Source organism: Carcharodon carcharias, chromosome 4 (assembly GCF_017639515.1).
Source record: "Carcharodon carcharias isolate sCarCar2 chromosome 4, sCarCar2.pri, whole genome shotgun sequence".
NCBI classification, from domain to species: domain Eukaryota; kingdom Metazoa; phylum Chordata; class Chondrichthyes; order Lamniformes; family Lamnidae; genus Carcharodon; species Carcharodon carcharias.
Window position 1 is genome coordinate 123,618,461 of NC_054470.1, and position 24,355 is coordinate 123,642,815.

The 24,355-nt window shown below is 43.1% G+C and overlaps 1 protein-coding gene across 4 annotated transcripts in view; it reads right to left on the reverse strand.

The window, feature by feature from the left end:
* man2a1 (mannosidase, alpha, class 2A, member 1) overlaps positions 1-24,355 on the reverse strand; it is a 290,929-nt gene that overhangs the window by 173,702 nt on the left and 92,872 nt on the right. For all 4 annotated transcript variants that reach the window (XM_041185652.1, XM_041185651.1, XM_041185650.1 and 1 more), the window contains 2 exons: positions 23,852-24,029; positions 3,969-4,165 (listed from right to left, as the gene is read on the reverse strand). In XM_041185652.1, coding sequence (XP_041041586.1) covers positions 3,969-4,165; positions 23,852-24,029 — 375 coding nt within the window. The remainder of the gene's footprint in view (positions 1-3,968; positions 4,166-23,851; positions 24,030-24,355) is intronic.

Genomic DNA, 24,355 nt, shown 5'->3' on the forward strand with positions numbered 1-24,355 from the left:
GGAGGTCCAGCAATCTTACCACTCTGGCTTGGGAGCGGTGGGAGTGGTGGTCAGCGCCAATGCTGCAGAGAAGAGGTTGGCCAGCCAGTGCAGAAAAAGGATGAATGATCTCATCCATGCTTCCAAGGGAAGGCAACCATTTCATCACTCAAAACTCATACACTCAGTGAAGTGATGGAAGAGATGGCAATAGTGCTATAAAGCAGCACCTACTTAGCAATAGCCTGCTCAGTAGCACTCAGGTTGGGTTCCGCCAAGACCACTCAGCTCCTGACATCATTACAGCCTTGGCTCAAACATGGACAAAAGAGCTGAATCCAGAGGTGAGATGCGAGTGACTGCCCTCGACAGAATGTGGCATCAAGGAGTCCTAACCCTAGCAAAGGTTCTCCACTGGTTGGAGTCATATTTAGCACAAAGGAAAATGCTTGTGGTTGTTGGAGTTCAATCATGTCAGTTCTAGGATATCAATGCAGGAGTTCCTCAGGGCAGTATCCTACGCCCAGCCATCTTCAGCTGTTTCATCAATGACCTTCCTTCCATCATAAGGTCAGAAGTGGGGATGTTTGCTGATGATTGCACAATGTTCAGCACCATTCACAACTCCTCAGATACTGAATCATTTCATGTCCAAATGCAGCAAGACCTGGACAACTTCCAGGCTTGGCCTGACAGGGGCAAGTAACATTTGCGCCACACTATTGTCAGGCAATCACCAACTCCAATAAGACAGAACCTAACCATCGCACCTTGATATTCAATGGCATTACCATCACTGAATCCCCCACTATCAACATCCTGGGGGTTACCATTGATCAGGAACTAGAAAACCATATAAGTACTGTGGCTACAAGAGCAGGTCAGAGGCTAGAAATCCTATGGCATATAACTCACTTCCTGACTCCCCAAAGTCTCTCCACCATCTACAAGGCACAAGTCAGGAGTGTGATGGAATATGCCCCACTTGCCTGGATGAGTGCAGCTCCAACAACACTCAAGAAGCTTGACACCATCCAAGGCAATGCAACCTGCTTGATTTGCATCCTTTCCACAAACATTCATTCCCTCCACCTCCAACACACAGTAGCAACAGTGTATACTATCTACAGCATGCACTGCAGAAACTCACCAAGTCTCCTTAGACAGCATCTTCGAAAATCACAACCACTACCATCTGAAAGGACAAGGGCAGCAGGCGCATGGAAATGCCACCACCTGCAAGTTCTTCTTCTAAAGAAGCCAATGGAGGTTGGGTCACTGAATATAGTTCAGGCGAAGTTAGGCAGATCTTTGATTGACAAGAGAGCCAAGGGTTATGGGTAGCAGGCAGGAGAGTGGTGTTAAGGCCCCAATATAGGAGGCGATGGCGTAGTGGTATTGTCACTAGACTAGTAATCCAGAGATCCAGCGTAATACTCTGGGGACCCGGGCTCGAATCGCACCACGACAGATAATGGAATTTTCATTCAATAAAAATCTGGAATTAAAAGTCCATTGATAACCATAAAACCATTGTCAATTGTTGTAAAAACCCATCTGGTTCACTAATGTCCTTTAGGGAAGGAAATCTGCTGGCCTACATGTGACTCCAGACCCACAACAATATGGTTAACTCTTAAATGCTCTCTGAACAAGTGCAATTAGGGATGGGTTAAAAATGCTGGCCTAGCCAGCAACGTCCACATACCATGAATGAATCTTAAAAAAAAATTACCTTATTGAATGGCAGAACAGGCCAAATTGCTTACGACAGCTTCTACTTCTTATAATTTTATGTTCTTTGACTTTTAAAAGTGATTGGTGCATTCTTTCGTTGTTTAATGTTGTTGAATTCTACAGGGAGTGTTGTAACAAGTGCTGAAGGCCATTTTGGTGACTTTAAGACATCTGCACATGGCAGTTGCTCCTAGACCTGATGCATGTAGGCATTCCCCTTGATATAAGTTGCAGAATGAGCAGAGACCATGCAGAGCATGGCAAGAGAAAGGGAACTGTCAACAAGAAGCCATATCTACCCATGGTGTTCTGCTACCTGAACCTTAACAAGAAACAACGTGCAAAAGTTCTGTGCTTCTGTAGGGATGTCCTTGCTGAAACCTGCTACCTGCTGCAGCCATAACTGCAACATCAGATCAGAGCAAGGGCCACACTGCCATTGGTTATGAGGGTGAACACTGTGATGAACTTTTATGAGTCTGGCTCCTTCTGAAGCCTGGAGCTGAAGATACTTGTGGCATGCCATCCGCTGTTACATAAGGGAATTCACTAAGGCTCTCCATTTATTGACAGCTAACCACATTTTATCCTCTCTAGTCTGAAAGAAACAGGTTGAATGAGCACATAGCTGTGATAGGACAGCACAAAACTGCACAATTTTATCATGGCTTGAATGAGAAGGAAAACACTGCTTTGTGCTGAGGAGGTGATCTTCTGAAATGTGGTTAAAGTATACTGCTAGGACAATGTAGATAATAGGACTCCATGTTTAACTCGTATATGTTTACTGCTAAAACTACAACCGGATAATTATGTTCTATGCTTTATCAGGAGGCAAAGTTCTTCATGATGATATTAAAAGGGATTGCTTAGGGTGTAGGAAATTTCAAAGAACTTGTTGCAATAGTACTCTGTCAAAGGGTGACACTAAGGAGAGAAAAAGATAGTCAACAACTCCTCAGATACTGAAGTAGTCCATGTTCAAATGCAGCAAGACCTAGACAATATCCAGGCTTGGCATGACAAGTGGCAAGTAACATTCACGCCACACAAGTGCCAGGCATTGACCATCTCCAACAAGAGAGAATCTACCATTTCCCCCTGACATTCAATGGCATTACCATCACTGAATCCTCCACTATAACATCCTGGGGCTAGCCATTGACCAGAAACTGAACTAGACTAGCCATATAAATACTGTGGCTACAAGAGCAGGTCAGAGGCTAGGAATCCTGCTGTAAATAGCTCACCTCCTGACTCCCAAGGGTCTTCTACTGTCTACAAAGCACAAATCAGGAGTGTGATGGAATACTCCCCATTTGCCTGGATAACTGTAGCTCCAACAACACTGACGTTTGACACTATCCAGGACAAAGCAGCCCGCTTGATTGGTACCCCTTCTACAAACATTCACTCCCTCCACTACCGACGAACAGTGGCAGCAGTGTGTACCATTTACAAGATGCACTGCAGAAACTCACCAAGGCTCCTTAGACAGCACCTTCCAAACCCACAACCGCTACCATCTAGGAGGGCAAGGGCAGCGGACACATGGGAACACCACCACTTGGAAGTTCCCTTCCAAGCCAGTCACCATCCTGACTTGGAAATGTATCGCCATTCCTTTACTGTCACTGGGTCAAAATCTTGGAACTCCCTCCCTAACAGCACTGTGGGTGTACCTACACCAAAGGGACTGCAGCAGTTCAAGAAGGCAGCTCACCATCACCTTCTCAAGGGCAATTAGGGATGGGCAATAAATGGGCCTAGCCGGTGACACCCTCATCCCATAAATGAATAAAAAAAGCAACAAGGAACTTATCTAACCAATCCCTGTTTCACAATGAAAAGAACAGCACGCACTGGATGTGAAATAATGACCACTGCAGCAGTCAAGCTAAGGCAAAGCCTCCCACTCGGTCAAAGACTGTACAAGTGGAAATGAAGAAATTTCCAGGACATGGGTAAAAATCAAGGTTGATACAGGCTTACCCAAGACGCTATGTCACATTTCAGTGAATGTCTGAACTGTATTCCAGAAATCCCTATCACCTTCAACATGAGAGTCAAATAACGGTTAGAATGGTTGAGATGAGCGCTTTGCAACAAGTGCACTGACTAGACTCTGATCTGCAAAAGTTTCTCTTCCTTCATTCACATTGTCAGTAAGACTAGAGAAAAAAAACAAAATCAGTACTGATTTCAAATACACAAGATATCAGAACTAATGCAGAAACCTTGTAAGTATTTACCTCAGGTGTGATTCTAAAACTCTGTCCATTCGCTTATAGAAGGGTCGGGAGGTAAAATATCCACTCCAGTAATGGTCATCTCTGTCTGCATAGGTAAAGAAATCACCACTCAAGACAGGAAATGGCGATGGCGAATTTCCTGAATCAGCAGCTTTGTGGAGAGCATCAAAATAATCTGACAATGTTCCAAATTGAGCCTAGAAACAGAAATTTAAACTACTAATCAATCATTCCATTAATAATTGCAACCTTAAAGTAACTTCTACTTCCTAACCTTGTTATGGCATGTGATGTGTGCCAGGTGGACCAAATCCACAAGGGAAACTTGGCCACGCTATCACAATGGCTTTGCAATTTGTATTTATTAAGAGAGGATGCGTGCATTGAATTCATAAGCAATAGTCCACTAAGACCTTTAGAGATTTTAAAAATTAAATTAAAATGTTTATTAACAAAAGAGAAGATTTCAAGCACATACATAAGATTACAGTTACTCAGTACTATAACAAATCCTAAAATTCTTAATTAGCCTAACTCCCAACTGCACACCCACTTTAAGGCAACTGTCCAAAATCGATTTTAAATTTAAAAGGCAAGCCAGCAACGTACCACAGCACCCACTTGACAATGAAGTTCCAAAGGCTTTTCTCCAACTTTAGTTACTAGACACAGCAGACTTTTGCAAAAATTGCTGCAGGTTTCTTCAAGACTATTTCACACACTCCTGTTAGAGCTTAAAGGCCCCCCCCCCCACCCCGCCAAAATAGCCTTTCATTCCTCTTTATATATGTTTTTCTCTCTTTCTAATCTATAAATTCCATTGTTCCATGTGTCTTTGGGAAATTTACTTTTCCCTTAGTATAAAAATGCAAATTTCCTTCACACCTTATATGCTTAGACCTCACCCACAATTACTCATTAGCATTTTAAGTACCCTTCCAAAGCTAACTCCTTTTGATAATTTCAAGCTGCAGTCTAGCTGACTCCAACTCACTTAAGTCACACACAGAATCATCCATAATCACCCCTATAAACATATTTTACAATAACCCACAATATTATGAAAATTATTGTAGTTTCGTAACAACCTTCACTACATAGATTATTGTTCATTTATTTTCTTTTAATATAGGTCAAAGTTTTTGCTTTGCTGCTTTATCTGATCACCTGGGTAACCTTAACATACAATATGTAGTTATGACAATGTCTCTTGGAACAACAATATATTTTGGTTTCACTGAGTAATAGCTATTCAGAGGTTAATTTATTTTTTAAGATCAAAGATATTGAATTATCAAATATAGTTTAGACATTGTACCCTGTGTAGAAAGTATATATATGGATGAACTGTAATATCATAATTATAAACATAGGAAATAGGAGCAGAAGGAGTGTAATATATCACCAGTAGGTACATACATTATGGAAAAATTCCTCTATCTTTCAACAATCAGAACTTTCAAAATGAACTGTCTATTTGATGTTTAACAGAATGTCACAATGTTAAATAAGTTTAAGGTAAAATAAGAATCAATGTTGAGTTATTAAATGTTTGAAGAACAACTATCAGGTGACAAATGTTTCTACATTGTTAACGAACAACTAACTCAGACTTTTGTGTGTAAATAATTAAATGAGAATTAGTCTCTGGTCTGTAATGATGTATTCAACCTTATCACATCTTTCAATATTACAAGCAGTATTCTTTAGGTAAGAACAAGCTACTTTCCGAGTACAAGAGAAGCTGGGACAGTTCTGCCTCCCAAAGGCATAATCTTGTGTTCTTTTAGTGATAGCGTATAGGAGCATTTCATGCATATCATACTTCCTTTGTACCAAATTTGTCAGGAACATTAGCATTATAGTTATGGGTGGTATCGTCCCAGATTTGCACTAAGTGGGATAGCGGGCGGGGAAAATATTTTACCCACCGGCCACAATGGCAGCTTTTCACGCCGTATTGCCCCATTCCCAGCATGTCCTGCCTCATAAATAACTCATTCCTGGGAAACATGCTGGTCGTTGATTCAGTAATCCAGGCGCCATATTTAAAGGTTGCCCGTACACAGAGACAGCAAACTTCAAGGGATAGGAAGCTGTTGGGAACTGCTGACTGCCAAAGGGAGGAAACATGCTGCCCCAAAATTCAGCGACGCCTCCCTCGAGTGCCTATTGGATGCAGTGGAGGCCTGACGGGATGTCCTCTACCCCTGCTCTTGGCAAAGGCCAGCAAGCAAGGTCACCAATCCAGCATGGGAGGCAGTGGCAGCAGTGGTCAGCGCCAACGCCCTGCAAAAGAGGACAGCCATCCAGTGCTGAAAGAGAATGAATGCTCTCATGTGTTCCACCAGGATAAGTCAGTCCTCTCATCACTCTCAACCAACACACCATCACATCCACAGGATCTCGCACCTCAAGGGACAACACTGCTAACTCTTACACACATCCTCACATCTCCTTCAGGCTCATATCCTCTGGAGCTAACATCCTCGTCCCGTCCATGGCTCCAATCATGACAAGAACATTCCACTTAGTGCTATGTGTCCTGCTCACACCCTCTCCATCTATTTCATGCAGGAGAAGCTGGCTCACAATAACAGAGAGAGGTCCCAGACTGTGGGTGGAGTGGCCCGCATTAGACCCCTCACTCACTTTGAGGAGTGTGCATTGCGCTGACTGGTGAGGACGTGGACTTTGTCCACGGTGGTGGTGTAGTCGGTGGCAAACACCCACGTGACAATCCTACACCACATCATCCCTCCCTCAATGCAACTGTGAGGAGGTCACGCTGAATTTATATAAGACACTCATTAGACCTCAGCTGGAATATCGTATACAGTTCTGGGCATCATTTTATAGGAAGGGTGTGAACTCATTGAAGATAATGCAGAAAAGGTTTTCAAGAATGGTTCCAGGGATGAGAAACTTCAGCTACAGAGATAGATTGGAGAGGTTGGGACTGTTCTCCTTGGGGAGAAGAAGGCTGGGAGGAGATTTGATAGAGATGTTCAAAATCATGAGGGGGCTGGACAGGGTAGATAGGGAGAAGCTGTTCCCACTCATAAAGTGATCAAGTACGAGAGGGCACAGATTTAAAGTGATTTGCAAAAGAAGCAAGTGTGACGTGAGAAAAATCTTTTTCACACACTGAGTGGTTTGGGTCTGGAATGCGCTGCCTGGAAGTGTGGTGGAAGCAGGTTCAATTGAGGCATTCAAGGAGACATTAGATGATTATTTGAATAAAGCACTGTGCAAGAGTACAGGGAAAAAGCAGGGCAATGGCATTAGGTCATAATGCTCATTTGGGGAACCGGTGCAGACTTGACGGGGCTGAATGGCCTCCTTCTGTGCCAATAAGATTCTGTGATTCTGATTCTCTGACTCTGTGCTCTCTCCTGCTTTTGGCTCTGCTGCCATGCACTAATCATCTCAACTTTGGTTCACAGGGAGCTCTGCCAAGCAACCAACACCTTCAGCCAGCCAGTCCCTCAGCTCCATCCAGGTTCTCACCTTCAGCCAAGAGGACACCTCCTCCATCAAAGAACTGGGAATAAGCATCCTGGAAGACCAATCACAGCACTTACCCACACGAGCGCAGAGACACACATCTTGGTGGGATCTAGATCTAGAACAGGCTCAGGTTCAGAATCTGGTGGTCACCGCATGGACATGTGTCTGCAGCAGGAAGCGGCAGGTTCAGCCGAGCTCCCCAACACTCAGAGGACTCTTGACTTGGCCTTCCAACTCATTGTGGAGAGTCACCATAAGGCAGGGGAAAATCATGCAGAATTGTTGGAAGCTCTCAACAGAGTGGCACACAAGTGGGAGGAGTGCACCCGCCTGCTCCCTGATGAAGTGCTGCTCACATGTGCACATATAGAGTTTCCATGGGGAGAATGGTGGACATCATGGAGGCTCTGGTCCAGCAGAATGCAGAGGTGTGCGCCGACCTCCACTCCATAGTGGTAGCCATGGGTGAGTTCCTGCAGTGGCAGCATGCGAGGGAAATGGGACACCTCGACGTCCCTCCAGGTGTTCTTTCACCTCAAGGAGTCAGGCCGGGAGGAGGAGCGACAGCTGGACACCCCTCGGTCATCCACTCAGGGATCTCAGAGGCTGTCCCTCCCTCCGAGTCCCCTTTGCCTGTGAGCCCCGCAACCTCGTCCTCTGTCACCACAGAGGGAGCAACTGGCCCACCAGAGGCAACAGGGCCAACCATTGAAGAGGCTGATCTACCCATCCTCCAAATGTCAGGGCAGCACCTAGAAGAAGTGGTAGGCCTAGAGAAGTTAAGAATTTTTGATCAGAAGTGGTTGCACGGGTGAACACATTGTGTCACTTTATAATCAGAAAATATATTCACTTTCACTGGATAATATGTATTGGTATTTTTCAGCTTCATTTACAGGCTTTGCGAGTCCTTCCCCTGCCTCAAACCAACTAGCAGTTCAGCTGGACGCAACCAGACCACGGGAAAGAGAAGAGTGTGTGTGTGGCAGGGCCTTTCGAAGCCTTGTGCAAGCATTCTCCCACGCATGCAGAGCCTTCCTCCATCACACTCATCTCACTGTCCTGAGCATTTTCAATGGTGCCTGTTGGGGTTCTCTTTCAGTTGTCCATCTGAGCTGACCTGTATCTCTGCCCACCCACTGACCGCACTCCCATTCGGCACCTGTTCCCGTCCTACACGAGGTTCCTCTCACTTTCGATTTCAGAAGCATAGTTGTAAAGTTTTTTCAGCTCCCCCATCCTTTCCCCTCCCCCAGTCCCTATGCCATTTCCCCCATCGCTATGAACTCCCCTGACATCACCTTCTACTTCCCCGTCACCTACCAACCAGAACCCTTTTCTTTCCAGGATATCCAGGTGAATGTGCACATTCCCTGCCTTCATGAGAATCCCGCCCCAATCCACATGGATCTCCATGAGCTCCGCCTTCCCACCCCCAGGGTCCGTGTCTGCCTCCTAGTCCCCACCAACCACCCTCACCACACCTTCTACCGCTACCGTCGCAGCCTCACCTTTTCACCTTACCGACTCATTCTGCCCTCATACTCACCATTCCCTCCTACCACACCCACCCTCAGTTCGCTCCCAGGAGGAAGTCATCGACTCCACAGGCATGTTCACCTGGACATCTACCCCTTACTCCCTCCTCCACCTCATTACTCCCTTCTCCCCCCTTACTCCCTCTTCCCCTTACTCCCCCCCCTCCCGCTATCAGTTCTGTTCCAGAATCTATACAATTTTGGAAGATGACAACCAACGCGTCCACTATTTCCATGACCACCTCCTTTAGTACCCTGGGATGTAGATTATCAGGCCCTGGGGATTTATCAGCTTTCAGTCCTATTAATTTCTCCAGCATTATTGTTTAATAATACTAATTTCCTTCAATTCCCACTTCTCACTAGACCCTTGGTTTCCTAGCATTTCCAGGAAGTTATTTTTGTCTTCCTCCGTGAAGGCAGAACTAGTGTAGTTGTTTAATTGCTCTCCCATTTCCTTGTTCTCTATTATAAATTCTCCCAATCTGGACTGTAAGGGACCTACATTTGTCTTCACTAATCTTTTTTTCTCTTTACATACTTATAGAAGCTTTTACAGTCTGATTTTAGGTTCCTTGCAAGTTTCCTCTAATACTCTATTCTTCCCCTCTTAATGAATCTCTTGTTCTTCCTTTGCTGAATTCTAAACTGTTCCCAATCCTCGGGCTTGCAAATTTTTCGAGCAACTTTATGTGACTCCTCTTTGGATCTAATACTATCCTTAATTTCTTCCATTAGCCAAGATTGGGCCACTTTTCCTGCTGTGTTTTTGCGCCAGAAAGAAACATGTAATTGTTGCAATGCATACATTTGTTTCTTAAATATTAGCCATTGCCTATCCAGCATCATGCTTTTTAAAGAAGCTTCCCAATCTATCATAACTGACTCACACCTTCATAGTTTCCTTTGCTTAGATTTAGGACCCTACTTCACTTTCCATCCTAACGAAGAATTCTATCATTGTCATGAAAATATACTAATTCTCAGAATATTATTGTGATTTATTGTAAAAGGGGGTTAATAGTGGGGTTTGGATGATTTCCATGTGTGTATGTGTATGTGAGATTTAATTGAATTGGAGACAGTTGATCTGGAGACTTTGAGTCATCAACAAGAATCTAGGTTTGAAATGCTAAATATGTAAACATGGCTAAAGTTTTTGAAGGTGAGGAGTAAGGAAAATTGTATTTTTAGATAAATCAGAGTAGTTTGAATTTCAAAGAGATTATTGGATGTTACACCTAGCCAGAGGTAGCTAAGCCAAGCTGGACTAAAACTCCCCTTCTCCCAACCCAAGGAACGACTTTTATTTAGTTGCTAAGGTAAAGAAATATTAAATTTTAGATAGAAATTAACCCTTACAAATCCCACTCTCACCAAACTCCAACTTAAGCACACTAATGCCGATCATCACTGGCCAGCTGAATAACTCTATTTTTAAAGTCCATGAGGACCTTGATGTCAGGCATTTCTCCACTAGTCTGCGACCTCTCCCTTTTGTTGTGTGCTAACTTGTCCTGCATGAGTACCAGGTGGAGTACATGTAAGCAGGATGCTTGCCAGGCCAGATGAAAAGGATGCCTGGCATGTGTGGGTGGTGAGTGGTGCCATGGAGGGGATGAGGACACGATCCGCAGGTGTGTCAGAGAAAGTTAATGGTGATTTCCCTTGATCTGGCAGTGAGTGAGATCCCTGTGGATGTGTGATGGGTTTGTGAGTGTGTGAGTTGAGAGTGATGAGAAGAGTGACTTACCCTGGTGGAACATCATTCATCCTCTTTCAGCATTGGGTGGCTGTCCTCTTTTGCAGGGTGTTGGTTCTTACCACTGCTGCCACTGCTTCCCATGCTGGATTGGTTAACCTGTTGGCTGGTCTATGCCCAGAGTGGGAGCACAGGGCTTCATTGCAGCCTCCACAGCATCCAGTAGGCACCCGAGGGAGGCATTGCTAAATTTGAGGGTAGCATGTTTCCTCCCTTTGGCAGCCATGACTTTCTAGCAGCTTCCAAAGCCTTAGAGCTAGCTTTGTGCAGGGGCAGCCTTTAAATATCGTGCCCGGATTACTGAAGGCCTGAGGTGAGTGCGGGGCGAGGCAGGACGGGCCTGAGGTGACTGCAGGGCTGCCCCACCAATGATCCAGCATATTTCCCTGGAATGCAATACTAATAAGGCAGGATGCATTGGGAATGGGACAATATGGCACGAAAAGCCACCATTGCGGCCGGCGGTTAAAGCGTCCTTTTTCCCACCCGCTACTGCACTTTTCAAAAATTGGGGACGATTCCACCCAATATCATTAGTGTAAAAATGTCTGGTTCACTAATGTTCTTTACAGATGGATATCTGATACCTTTATCCAGTCAAGCTTATGTGTGACTCCAAAGCCATAGCAATGTGATTGACTCTTTAACCTCTGAAGTGGTCAAGCAAGTCATTCAGTTTTCAAGAATGCCGCTCATCATCACCTTTTCAAGGACAATTAGGGATAGGGTAATAAATCCCCATATCCTGCGAATGTTTTATAGAAAGGTGGGATTGTTTTAAAACTGGTATGAGCTACAGCAATTTATGCTGGTTACGTATATTACTGAGCTGATGTATATATAAACTTTATATTCAAGATAAGCATAAATCTGTGGGAAATCCAAGATTTCTCCTCCAACTTCCATTTTGGATACTTTTGAGAAGAAAAATAGCACTGGCACCTGCCAGTATCCATCCAAGTGTGAACCGAGTCAGTGTCACTATTTAATGGTGACAGAAGCCTGGAAGGACGCAACAAATCTTAACTCTTACTGGATATCAATATTTGCACAGGGGTCAGTGGTTAACAAACAACAACAAGAATCGAGCTTTTTTCTCCCCCTCAAGCATAGGGGTCTTGAGCTGTCATCCTACTTAATTTAAAACAACTCAAGAACTTTCTGTCTGTATGGTCAGTATCATACCAGGCACTGCTACTTTCCTATTAAGTTATTGGGTGAGATGAGGGAAGAACAGTGCCAGCATGAACTGAGAAGTGGAAAACATTTGAAATGGGAGCACTGGACTTTTGGCCGGGGGGGGTTGGAGGTACAAAAGACCAAAAATAATTTGGGTTGGGATGAGGAGCAGTGCCAAAATTGAATGGGATGGTGGAAGAGAGAGAAGAATGCCGACACAAAAGGAAGAAGGCTGGGGGATGGGAGTGCGGGTAGGTAGGCAATGTCAGAGAACAGAATAAGAATATAGCATGAGCTTCAGGAAGATGGAAGGTGATGCTGTGTCAGGAGAAGAATAACAGGCAGTTATATATCATCTTTAATGCAGAGAAACATCCAAAAGCTTTTACCAAAATATAGTGCCAGTGTGAACAGGGGAAAAATAACATGGAGGAGGAGAAAGAATGCCAGTGTAAACCAGGAAAAGCAGAGGGAAGAGGTCAAAAAAACAGTGTTAGCATAAACTGGCTTGATACAACTGAATGGCTTACTATGCCATTTCAGAGTCAACCACATTGCCATGGATCTGGAGTCGCATGTAGGCTGGACCAGATAAGGACGGCAGATTTCCTTTCCTAAAGGACATTAGTGAACCAGGTGGGATTTTCTGACAATAGAAAATGGTTTCATGATCACTATTACCAAGACCAGCTTTTAATTCCAGATTTATTAATTGAATTTGAATTCCACCAGCTGCCATGGTAGGATTTGAATGCACGTCCCTAAAGCACTAACCCAAACCTTTGGATTGCTAGTCCAGTGACATTACCACAATGCTACCACCTCCCACCTTCACTATGGCTGGGCCAAAATCCCAGAGCTTCCCTTCCTAACAGCACTGAGGATGTATCTACAACACGTGCTTCGCAGCGGTTCAAGAAGGCAACTGACCATCACCTTCTCAAAGGCAATTATGGATTAGCAATAAATGCTGGCCTAGACAGCGACAGCCACATTCCATAAAATAATTTTTAAAAAATCAACTGTTTGTGGTAGACCTGGAAGGACTAGAGTTGGCATAAACTGGATTGGTGGGGAACAAGTGCTTTGCTAAATAGTGAACAGAAATGGGACAAGACTATGCCCATGCCGCTGTGACTACAGTATAAATAATTTATCAGATGTGGCAACAAAGTACCAGTTCATAGCCATAGTTTTTCAGCAAGAAATTATAGAAAATGTCACATATCTTTGCCAGTCTTCCACCATACACCATGGCGCAATGTTGGGTATGCCTCCAACTAATGCTGCAACAAATCCATGTTGTATTACACTCAACACAGTTGTATTAAAGGCCCATACAGAGATTATTGAGTTCTCAGCTTACTTGCAGCTCTGATATGGGTTCTGATAGGTTTCTACAATTACATCCAATATCTCAGCACCTTAACCAGATGAAATACTTGGAGAGCTGTTGCCCAAACCATGGGAAGGATTTTCCAGTCCCGCCTACCATGGGACCAGAAATTCCTACCTGAGGTCAATGGATCTTTTGCTGGTCCATCAAATTTTCCGTCTCGCCTGTGACAATTCCTGCAGGCGAGACCGTAAAAGTTAGATCCAAATTTCTTAGATACCCAGGCCACATGCTCTGGATTTTCCACTTTGAACCTTTTGACCTCTTGATCTTTTCCTCACTTTCTCCTCCATTTATCCTTTAATCTTTTTATCTTTTAACATTTTTTGCCAGTCTTTCTTTGGGTTGACATCCATTTTTTTCCAGATTAGCTGTGAATGGAGCATCAAAAAACTGCGCTTTTTCCGTTCAAATGCAAGTAAGTGCAAAACGCTGACTTGATATTAAGTAATTTTTTTTTGAATTACAAGTTAAATGTAATGACTGTGAAGTGTAAAGAAAAAAGTATGGGTTCTGACATAAGCGTTACAGGGCAATAAATTTTTGACCGACATTAAAACAGCAATTTACAGCTACCATTGAAATTGCTTGAGATTAAAATCTTCTAAATGTATATAGGATGTGTATTTTAGGTATCAGTGTTGGTTATTCTATATAATATTTCACTAATACGTCACTAAGTATAAGTCACTAAAGTGTGGACTAAACAGTACAATTGGTAGAAACTGAACTACCATTTAAATACAAGTATTTCTTTTTTTTAAACCACTGACTAATAATTATCTGAAACCACAGCTGCAACTCAAGTAGAGGAACATGAAAATATGAACAAGAAATGACCCAGTCCCAAACAATCATGATGCAACCAAGTGTCATTCTAACCAGCAACCAAGTAATCTCCTGGGAGAGAAGGAAAAGAAAGACTTGCACTTATATAGTGTTTTTCATGATGATCAGCCATCTCAAAGCACTTTACAGCCAATGAAGTACTTTTTGAAGTGCAGTCACTGTTGTGGGAGAGGTGAAAGTACAGATAAATAAAACTCTAGGTCAAGTCAAAGCAGAAAAAAGTTCTGGGAAATTCCTCTACAACCCCATATTCTTGAACAAAATTCTTGAAAAGAGGAAATGTCTCCAGTTGATTTCCTCTGGAACAAATATTAAGTTATCCCATCCTAAAGTATGGGAGGGAGGGAAGAGCCTAGCATGAGTGTGGAGGTCCTTTGAGTGGGTGGGAGGGTTTCTGGGCAAGAATGGTGGGGGAGAGAGATGGTCCTAAAGAGTGCGGTCGGCCGCTGTTTACAGTGGAGCCCTCAGGGTTGAAATGAGGGTGTTGGGCAGCAGAAGGAACAGTTACAGTGAGAGGGGGTAATGGGATGCAATGGGGTGGCAGGTCCAGGACCAAGGTCGGGTATGGGATGGTCTCATAGGGGTGGGGGTCACGGAAACAAACAAACATGTGGTGCAGCTGGGAGGAGTCAGGATCAGAGTGGGTATGGGGCCAGTTATCAGTGTAGGCTCAGAGGGGAGAGAAGGCATGTGGAAGGTGATGGTTATAGGCTCAAGGGTAATGGGGGAAGCTTCAAGGGTAACAGAGAGGAGAGGAATGATTATTTTGAGTGGGTCAAGGATGGTGGTGGGAAAATTATCAGGTGACGGGGAAGGTGGTAGCTGGTGGAGCTGTCTGGAAAGTCACGTGCACCATTTTCTCAAGGCTCTCCTTTATAACACAGTTGCTTTGTACATGTGAATCCTTTAAGTGGAAGGAGGGTCTTTTCAGGTGGGTGGAGTTAAAAATGAGCACAATTGGCTGATTAAAGGGATACCCTATTAATCATGGGTCAACTGCATGAGAACTATGTCAAGGTGTGTTCTCCTCTCTATGGTAAAGCTCACACAGCAACAGGTTTACTCCCTGAATCATGGGTCTCATAACATCTAGGTCCCAACGAGGTCAGGAGGTGTGCTGAAGGGTAATTCAAGTTGACCAAGGGTGGGTGGGGCGGAGGAGTGGCGGGGTGGGTGATGGAAGGAGAGATGGAAGATCGCAGGCAGGGGTTAGCTCCCCGGAGCCCAGTGGGGCCACAATAATGAGGCAGTTTAGAACATCGAGGGTCCCAGCTGATATTGGGGAGGATGGTAAGTCTATGATGGCAAGGCAAGGATCTCTCGACTATGTCTCGAGGGTGATGGAGGGATGACCTTCATCAATGACCTTCCTTCCATCATAAGTCCAGAAGTGGGGATGTTCGCTGATGAATGCATAATATTCAGCACCATTCGTGACTCCTCAGATACTGAAGCAGTCCATGTCAAAATGCAGTAAAGCCTGGGCAATATCCAGGCTTGGGCTGACAAGTGGCAAGTAACATTCGCACTACACAAGTGTCAGGCAATGACCATCTCCAACAAAAAAGAATCCAACCATCACCCCTTGATGTTCAATCGCATTCCCATCACTGAAACCTCCACTATCAACATCCTGGGGGTTACCATTGACCAGAAACTGAGCTGGACTAGCCATATAAGTACTGTGGCTACAAAAGCAGGTCAGAGGCCAGGAATTGAGCGATGAGTAACTCACCTCCTGACTCCCCAAAGCCTGTCCACCATCTACAAAGCACAAGCCAGAAGTGTGATAGGATACTCCCCACTTGCCTGGATGAGTGCAGCTCCTACAACACTCAAGAAGCTGGATACCATGCAGGACAAAGCAGCCCGCTTGATTGGCACTACATCCACAAACATTCACTCCCTCCACCACCAATGCACAGTAGCAGCAGTGTGTACCATCTACAAGATGCGCTGCAGGAATTCACCAAGGCTACTTAGACAGCACCTTCCAAACCCAAGACCACTATCACCTCGAAAGACAAGGGCAGCAGATAGATGGGAACACCACCACCTGGAGGTTCCCCTCCAAGTAACGCACCATCCTGACTTGGAAGTATATCGCCGTTCCTTCACTGTTGCTGGGTCAGAATCCTGGAATTCCCTTCCTAACAGCACTGTGTGAGTACCTACCTATACCACATGGGCTGCAGCGGTTCAAGAAGGCAGCTCACCACCACCTTCTCAAGGGCAACTAGGGATGGGCAATAAATGATGGCCCAGCCAGCGAAACCCACATTCCATGAAAGAATTTTTAAAAATGCCCAACAGTATTGGGGGGAAGGTGTGGGGACATGTCTTTCATTACCTTAATCAATGTTGCAATTATCCATGCACATCGATGTATGAACAAGAGGAGAACTCATCTGTGGTCTTCCAGTATGAGCTTCACCATGGTGGGGTGGGGGGAGTCCAGGGGTAGACCGATGCTAGATACAGGGCTTCCCATTGGCTGCAATGCTCAGACCTGGGGGAACAGCTTCAAAGAATATGCTGACTAGATGGATCACTGCAATTTGTTCACAGATCACCTCAGGAATACATGATGCTGGATCCAGGCACCCCTACACTTCTACTAGTTCTGGTTTAGCTGAGGAGGAAGCGACTGGCCCCACAGCAAGATTCGCTGTGTGCCTCGTGCATGTATTGCCAATATGGCAATCACCTTGTTAAAGATAATTGCTATAAACAGGTGTTGGGCAGTGATTATCCCATCTAAATAGAATAAAAAGATACAACTGGAACACTTTGTGAGTAACATGGTAGCAGAAGATGAACTTTAAGCTTTGCTGATTGATTGCTGTATATGAAGTTTTCTTTCTCAATCCTCTGAGGGAAAAGAAGCATACTGTTGCTGACAATTTAAGTTACAGGATAGCGGAAGGATGGTGCAAAATCGCAAGCTTTGACTATCCACCAACTTTTTCTGACTCTGAACCTTATCAGCAATGGAAGGCTAAAGTTGAAATGTGGGCCCAGGTTACTTCTATACCCCGGAAGAAGCAAGTTATGTCTTTGGTGTTATCATTATCAGCCAAAAATAAGATAAGGAGTAAAGTATTTTCAGAGTGTAAAGTGGATGATTTGGATCATGAAGAGGGATTAAATCTTCTGTTACAATTTTTGGATAAGTTTTACAAAAAGGATAAGTTATTGGAAGCATTTGAAGCTTGGACAATCTTTGATAGGTTTAGGAAAACAGATGATCAGTCCTTGGAAGAACATATCATGGATTTTGATAAATGGTAGAGGAGACTATAGAGATTTGAACTTAAAATTCCGGAATCGGTATTGGCATTTCAGTTACTGGACTGTACTCGCATTTCCCATGTTGATAGTCTTTTAGTTCTATCGGGGTTCAGTTCTGGGGGACAGAATCTCTCTTAGATCAAATGGCTGCTGCCCTAAAAAAATTTCTGGGGAAACAGTCGTTCTCTGGCACTTTTTTTAGCAAATGCGAACAACTATGCTATAAAACAAAGGATAGAGGATTCAATGGTGGCCGAATTTCGAGGTCGACCAAATATTAGATGAAGATTCCAATAGAAAGATGGGATTAATGACAAGAGGTCTGGAAATGGTTGTAACCCTAGCCAATTTGAGATTCGGGCCAAAAAGCGTAACCCGAGTCAATTTGAGATTCGGGACAAAAAGCGTTTTTGGGAAGGTGAATGTAGGCGTTTAAACTCAAAAAATACATGGGGGATGGTTAATTGGTGTGATTCCCAGTATCATTACGTAATGAACTGCCCACAACAAAGGAATTGCATTTTTGAAGTGACCCACGAGACGGATTCATCCGAAACTGAAAATGAAGACGGTGACTGCCGTGATAGAATTGTATTGATCACTGAGAGTTTGAATCTGGTGATGAGTATCTTGATGGTAGATTCCTTCAACTGTGCAGTTCTGGACAGTGGTTGCACTTCTACAGTGTGTGGCATGAACTGGCTTGACTGCTATCTAGCGTCTCTTGATGAGGCAGACCAGCGGAAGGTCAAGAAGTATGAAAGCTCTACCTGCTTCAGGATGTAATACATTAACATCCTCCAAGAGGATGGTCCTCCCTTGTAAGATAGCAGGGATCAATCTGTTTATCAGTACTGATGTGGTTTCTAGCGAGATACCACTGTTGCTGAGTCTATCTGTGATGAAGAATGCTCAGACGATGCTAGATATGAAGAATGATAGAGCAGTCGTGTTTGGAAAAAATGTGGATCTACGTTTTACTCGGTCAGGCCATTACTGCTTGCCACTAAGGAAGCCAAGGATTTCTCATCAAAAAGTTCATGAAGTTTTGTTAACTGCTGAGAATAAGAATTTGGTGGACAAAAAGAAGATCATTTGGAAATTACATAGACAGTTTGCACATCCGGTGCCACAGAAACTGAAGGCTCTACTTCGAGATGTGGGAGTGTTCGATAAAGGATATGGTGACCTATTGAACTGCTCAGTGTGAAATTTGCCTTAAATATCACAAGACACAACCATGTCCTGTCGTTAGCTTAGGCAGGGGGTTTAACAATGCAATGGCAATGGACTTGAAAGTTTGGGACAAGGATAGGGTTTCTTTTACTACATTTCATAGATAAGGCAACCAGATTTAGTCTATCCACTGTAATACATAGTAAAGACAAAAGGACCATTGTCGATAAAGTCATGGAGAAATGGGTAGGAGCAGGATTAGGAACACCAACGAAGTGCCTCACAGATAATGGTGGGGAAGTCGCCAAAGAGGAATTTTGAGATATGTGCGAAAATCTAAACATCATAGTTATGAACACTGCAGTTGAGAGCCCATTTAGTAATGGTCTTTGTGAAAGAAACTATGTGGTAATAGATGACATGTTACATAAAATATTAGCTGATCAACCAGATTGTAAATTGCAAACAGTGCTAGCATGGGCAGTGCATGGAAAGAACTCTCTGCAAATGGTTGGGGGGTACAGTCCCTACCAGTTGGTGTACAGAAGAATCCGAAGTTACCTTCAGTGTTGTCAGATTCTCCCGCTGCTCTAGAAGGGATGAGCATTAGCTCCACCTTTTCTGCTCATGCGAACGCTTTGCATGCGGGCAGAAAAGCTTTAATTAAAGCTGAGGTTTCTGAAAATATTCGGCAGGCCCAACAGCACCACATAAGACCATTGGGGATGTAGTTTAGACAAGGAGACATGGTATATGGGATTGCCAGAAAGAGTGGAATGGACCTGGCAAGGTAATAGGGAGTGATGGGAAAGTAGTAATCGTGCAACACGGCAATCAAACTACAGGGCATAGAACGTGAGGAGGCACCATGCACTTCACATACGCACACACTGGGTAATTATGAGGAAGTAGACAATGGCAGATACCGGGTTGATTGACTATGAACAAAGTAACACTGAGGTACAGGATAATGCCATTCGTCCAAAAGGGCAACTACCGAAAGTAGGAACAAAGGAAACATACATGCCAGAAGGGACCAGTGTGTGGAGGGATACCACCATCATAGGGAAAGCAGGAAAGGCCGCTGGTAAATACAAACATTGGCTAAATATGCAGGATGAAGGAGGGGAGACAAGACCTATCAATTTGCAAACCGAAGTAAAGATATGGAAACCTAGAAAGCGCAGCATGAGTTCTGACAGTGGATCAGAAAGTGGTTGTGACCCTAGAAAAAAAATCACAGACTTGCGAATTGGGTTCTGGTTGCACAGGAGGAAGATCATACAGTAGTAGTTCAGAAAGGGAGAGGAATGTGAGTAAAGGCCATAGCTTAACAAGAATGAGGTCTAGGGAGCAAGCTAGGAATCTCAATAGGAGCAGAAGTCCTTATGACTGAGAGATTCTAGTATTTGCTAATAAATTGGTAAGTAAACTGAAAGAGGAAACCAAACAGAAAGAGTTAGAAAGTTGGAAGGAATTTGGGATTTATTCTGAAATACCCGACAAAGGACAGCCAGCTTTATCTCACAGATGGACCTGTACAGAAAAGGTACTCCCAGACGGCACATATAAGGCCAAAGTGAAATTAATAGTCCGAGGCTTTGAAGAGAGACTCGGAGATCAGGATGTCAGAATGGACTCGACTACTGCGGGGAAAGCTTGAAGATTTTTTCAACTATTTTGGCATCCTATTCCTGGGAGTGTAAATCGATTGATATAAAGGCTGTGTTTTTACCGGGGGAGAAGTTTCAAAGTGAATTTTTTTGAAACCACCCAAAGAAGCCAGGGGTGTAGAAGGAAAGCTATGGAAATGGAATAATTGTGTTTATTGATTGAATGATGCATCAAGAGTTTGGTATTTTTCCGTGAGGTCTGTCCTGTTGAAAACAGGTTGCATTCAGTTATAGGCAGATCCTGCGATGTTCTGCTGGTACCATAAGGAAAAACTAGTTGGAATCTTTATCACGCATATTGATGAGTTCCTGTGGGGAGGCTCTGTAGAATTTGAACAATGGGTAATCGAGAAGATAAAGAAGGAATTCCAGGCTGGAAGTCAGGCTTCAGGGGCCTTTAAATACTTAGGTTTAGACATTAAGCAGAGCAAGTTAGGAGTATTATTGAATCAACAGCCTTATCTAGAAAATGTTAATCATATCCCAATAATTCGTGGTAGATCCATACAAAAAGAGGATCCTACTACCAACAAAGGAATGGGACTGTTCAGAAGCTTGATTGGGCAGTTGAACTGGTTGTGCATTCTGACTAGGCCTAATGCTAGTTATGATGTATTGGAGCTGTGTACCATGATGAAACATGCTACAGTTGAGCAAGTTCTAAGAGCAAATAAAACACTTAAAAAAAATTAAATTCTGAAAGATGTGTGCTCAAGTTTCCAGCCTTGGGTGATCCAGAAGATGTGAGGTTGGTCATTTTTAGTGATGCTTCACATGCCAATTTTCCAGATCGGTACTCTAGCACAGCAGGGTTTATCATATCCTTGGGGGGAAAGAATGATAAATGTTGCCCATTGGCTTGGAAGGCTAAGAAAGTAATGAAAGGTACCTTAGCTGCTCAAATGCTAGCCTTAGTAGGAGCATTAGATATGGGGGTTTATTTATCCAATATACTGACAGAAATATTATATAAGGGGCAATGTGGGAAATGTTTGCCCATAGAATGTTATGTTGATAACCGGTCTCATTGGGACAACATTCATTCCACGAAATGTGTCACTGAAAAAAGGTTAAGAATAGACCTGGCCAGCATAAAAGAAATGTTAGAGGGAAGAGAGATTTTTCAGATAAAATGGGTTGACGTAAGTTACCAACTATCAGGCTGTTTTACGAAAAGAAGTGCCTGTTCTAAGAAATTATTAAATGTATTGGAAGAGGGGTGTCTTATTTTCCAACGATGCAATGAAAAAAAACCTTTTTTGTGTTTTATAATTGTTTATATATGTACATATTTGGTAAAAGAAATACAGGAATTATAGATGTGGGAATAGGTGACATTACTTCCTTCTGTTTGTTTAAAAAAATGTTCTTTAAGTCTTTCTTAAAGTTTTAATTTAAAAAGAAGAGGGGCATCTGTCAATATGGTAATCACCTTGTTAAAGATAATTGCTAGTTAAACAGGTGATGGGCATTGATTATCCCATCTAAATAGAATAAAAAGATACAGTTGGAACACTTTGTGTGGAAGCTACTTGGAAGTCAGTAGCACTGAGAAGTTGTCTTGAAAATAAAACATTGAACCAAAAAGACCAGCCTGGATTAATTCTTCCACCACAACTTCTTATTGGAGTAACATGTATATCTAATGAGCTGACCAGCACGAGATTGCCCGCCTCTGAGCGGAATTCATTCTGATGTTCACTCCAGCCACCCAAGTTATAATCCAGACTGGAAGATTCCGCCCATAATCTATCCAGGTCATTCTGTACTTTGAAGACATGTGACATTAAAAAATTAAACTTGAATTTTTGCACCTTGTCTTTGCTCAGGTTTTGATGCAGAATACATGAGTTTTTTTTTATTCATTCACAGGATGCGGGCTTCACTGGCTGGGTTAACATTTATTGCCCATCCCTCGTTGCCCTTGAGAAGGTGGTGGTGAGCTGCTTTCTTGAACCACTGCAGTCCATGTGGTGTAGGTACATCCACAGTGATGTCAGGAAGGGAGTTCCAGGATTTTGACCCAGCAACAGTGAAAGAACGGCATTATATTTCCAAGTCAGGGCAGTGGGTGACTTGGAAAGGAAGTTCCAGGTGGTGATGTTCCTATCAATCTGCTGCTCTTGTTATTCTAGATGGTAATGGTTGTGGTTTCAATGCTATTGAACATCAAGGGGCGATGGTTAGATTCTCTCTTGTTGGAGATGGTCATTGCCTGGCACTTGTGTGGCATGAATGTTACTTGCCACTTGTCAGCCTAAGCCTGGATATTGTTCAGGTCTTGCTGCATTTGGACATGGACTTCAGTATCTGAGGAGTTACGAATGGTGCTGAACATTATGTAATCATCAGCGAACATCCCCACTTCTGACCTTATGATGGAAGGAAGGTCATTGATGAAGCAGCTGAAGATGGTTGGGCTGAGGGCACTACCCTGAGGAATTCCTGCAGTGATGTCCTGGAGCTGAGATGACTGACCTGCAGCAACCACAACCATTTTCCTTTGTGCTAAGTTTGACTCCAACCAGCAGAGAGCTTTCCCCCGATTCCCATTAACTCCAATTTTGCTAGGGTTCCTTGATGCCACAGTCGGTCAAATGCGGCCTTGATGTAAAGGGCAGTCACTCTCACCTCACCTTGGGAGTTCAGCTCTTTTGACCATGTTTGAACCAAGGCTGTAATGAGGTCAGGAGCTGAGTGGCTGGTAACATTACCAAGCATGTGTATACAATGCAAGATTCCAAATTAAAATCTGTTGGCAGGAAGAAGACTTACATGTTATAGTAACGAATCTATAATGGTTCATGACCAGTGCTACAAGGCCAAAGCAAATGCAAATGGACTATTAAGCTGCATTGCCAGGATGATCGAATATAAAACAAAAGGTGCTATGATGGACAAAATGCAGTCAGGCTTCATTTAGAATACGGTGCCCAATTTTGGTCCCCTTACATGATGAGTGATTATATGGCCTGGAAATGGTTCAGATGAGGGCCATTAAATTATTGTCTACCTTTAAAAGGCCATGGTTACCACAATATATGAGAGGACTGGGTCTGTTTACTCCAGAAAGGCACAGACTTAAGGGAAATTTGAGGTGTTTAAAATGATAAACGGATAAGACTGTAAATGTGGATACATGAATTAGAAAGGTTAAAGAAAAAGAAACAGGGGAAATTATTATAAGTTGCATAAAAATGGGTATCAGTTTTCTTTTCGCAGAGGGTTTTTGACCTTTGGAATGAAATGCCAACTCAGGCAGTTAGGAAGTATGATGCTTGGTTGCAATGTGACGGTATGGGACAGTTGGTCTTTTCTTATTCAATGTTTTTGTAAGTTATTTTTATATAAACCATCAGTTTATATGTGGAAAACTTTAAATTAAGAATTTAAAATCACTTCACAATCTGTATAGACTACAGAAAACAAAATGGTAAAACAAAGGTATTCCTTCACATTAAAATATATACTTGTGCTTAACATATACTGCACTCTAGGTTTTAACATACCTTAACATGGAGCTCTGGATGGGAGTTCATATAATCAAACAGCTTCTGATAATTTTGAAACTGTTGGTCCCACTCTGACAATTGGTCGTAGCGAAAATCATCCCCCAAAGGAATCAAAACCACTTTGGTGCGGTAAAGTTTGGACTTTTTTCTGTACTGGTCTAAGATGAGTTTGGCTCTTCAAAATAAAGAGAACAGACTTAAAATATTTGATGTACTGAGTTAGTAGTGATCATTTAAAAAGTGTACCATGCGTACTTTTAGCAAAGCACAAGTAGAAAGGAAGAAAGAACTTGCATTTACTTAGTGTCTTATGATCTGTAGTGAATTACTTTGCTTCACATTTAATTCGGTGTCTCAGCAAAACCCAGAATGGGATCCAAAGCTGGAAGTGTTACCAACTGAGTCAAGTTTTATCTTGTGCTGTGTTTTAAATATACATTCATATATTTTAGTCTATTTTCTTTGTTTCCGAGATATTTTATGCTTCTCCTTCAGTTAAAT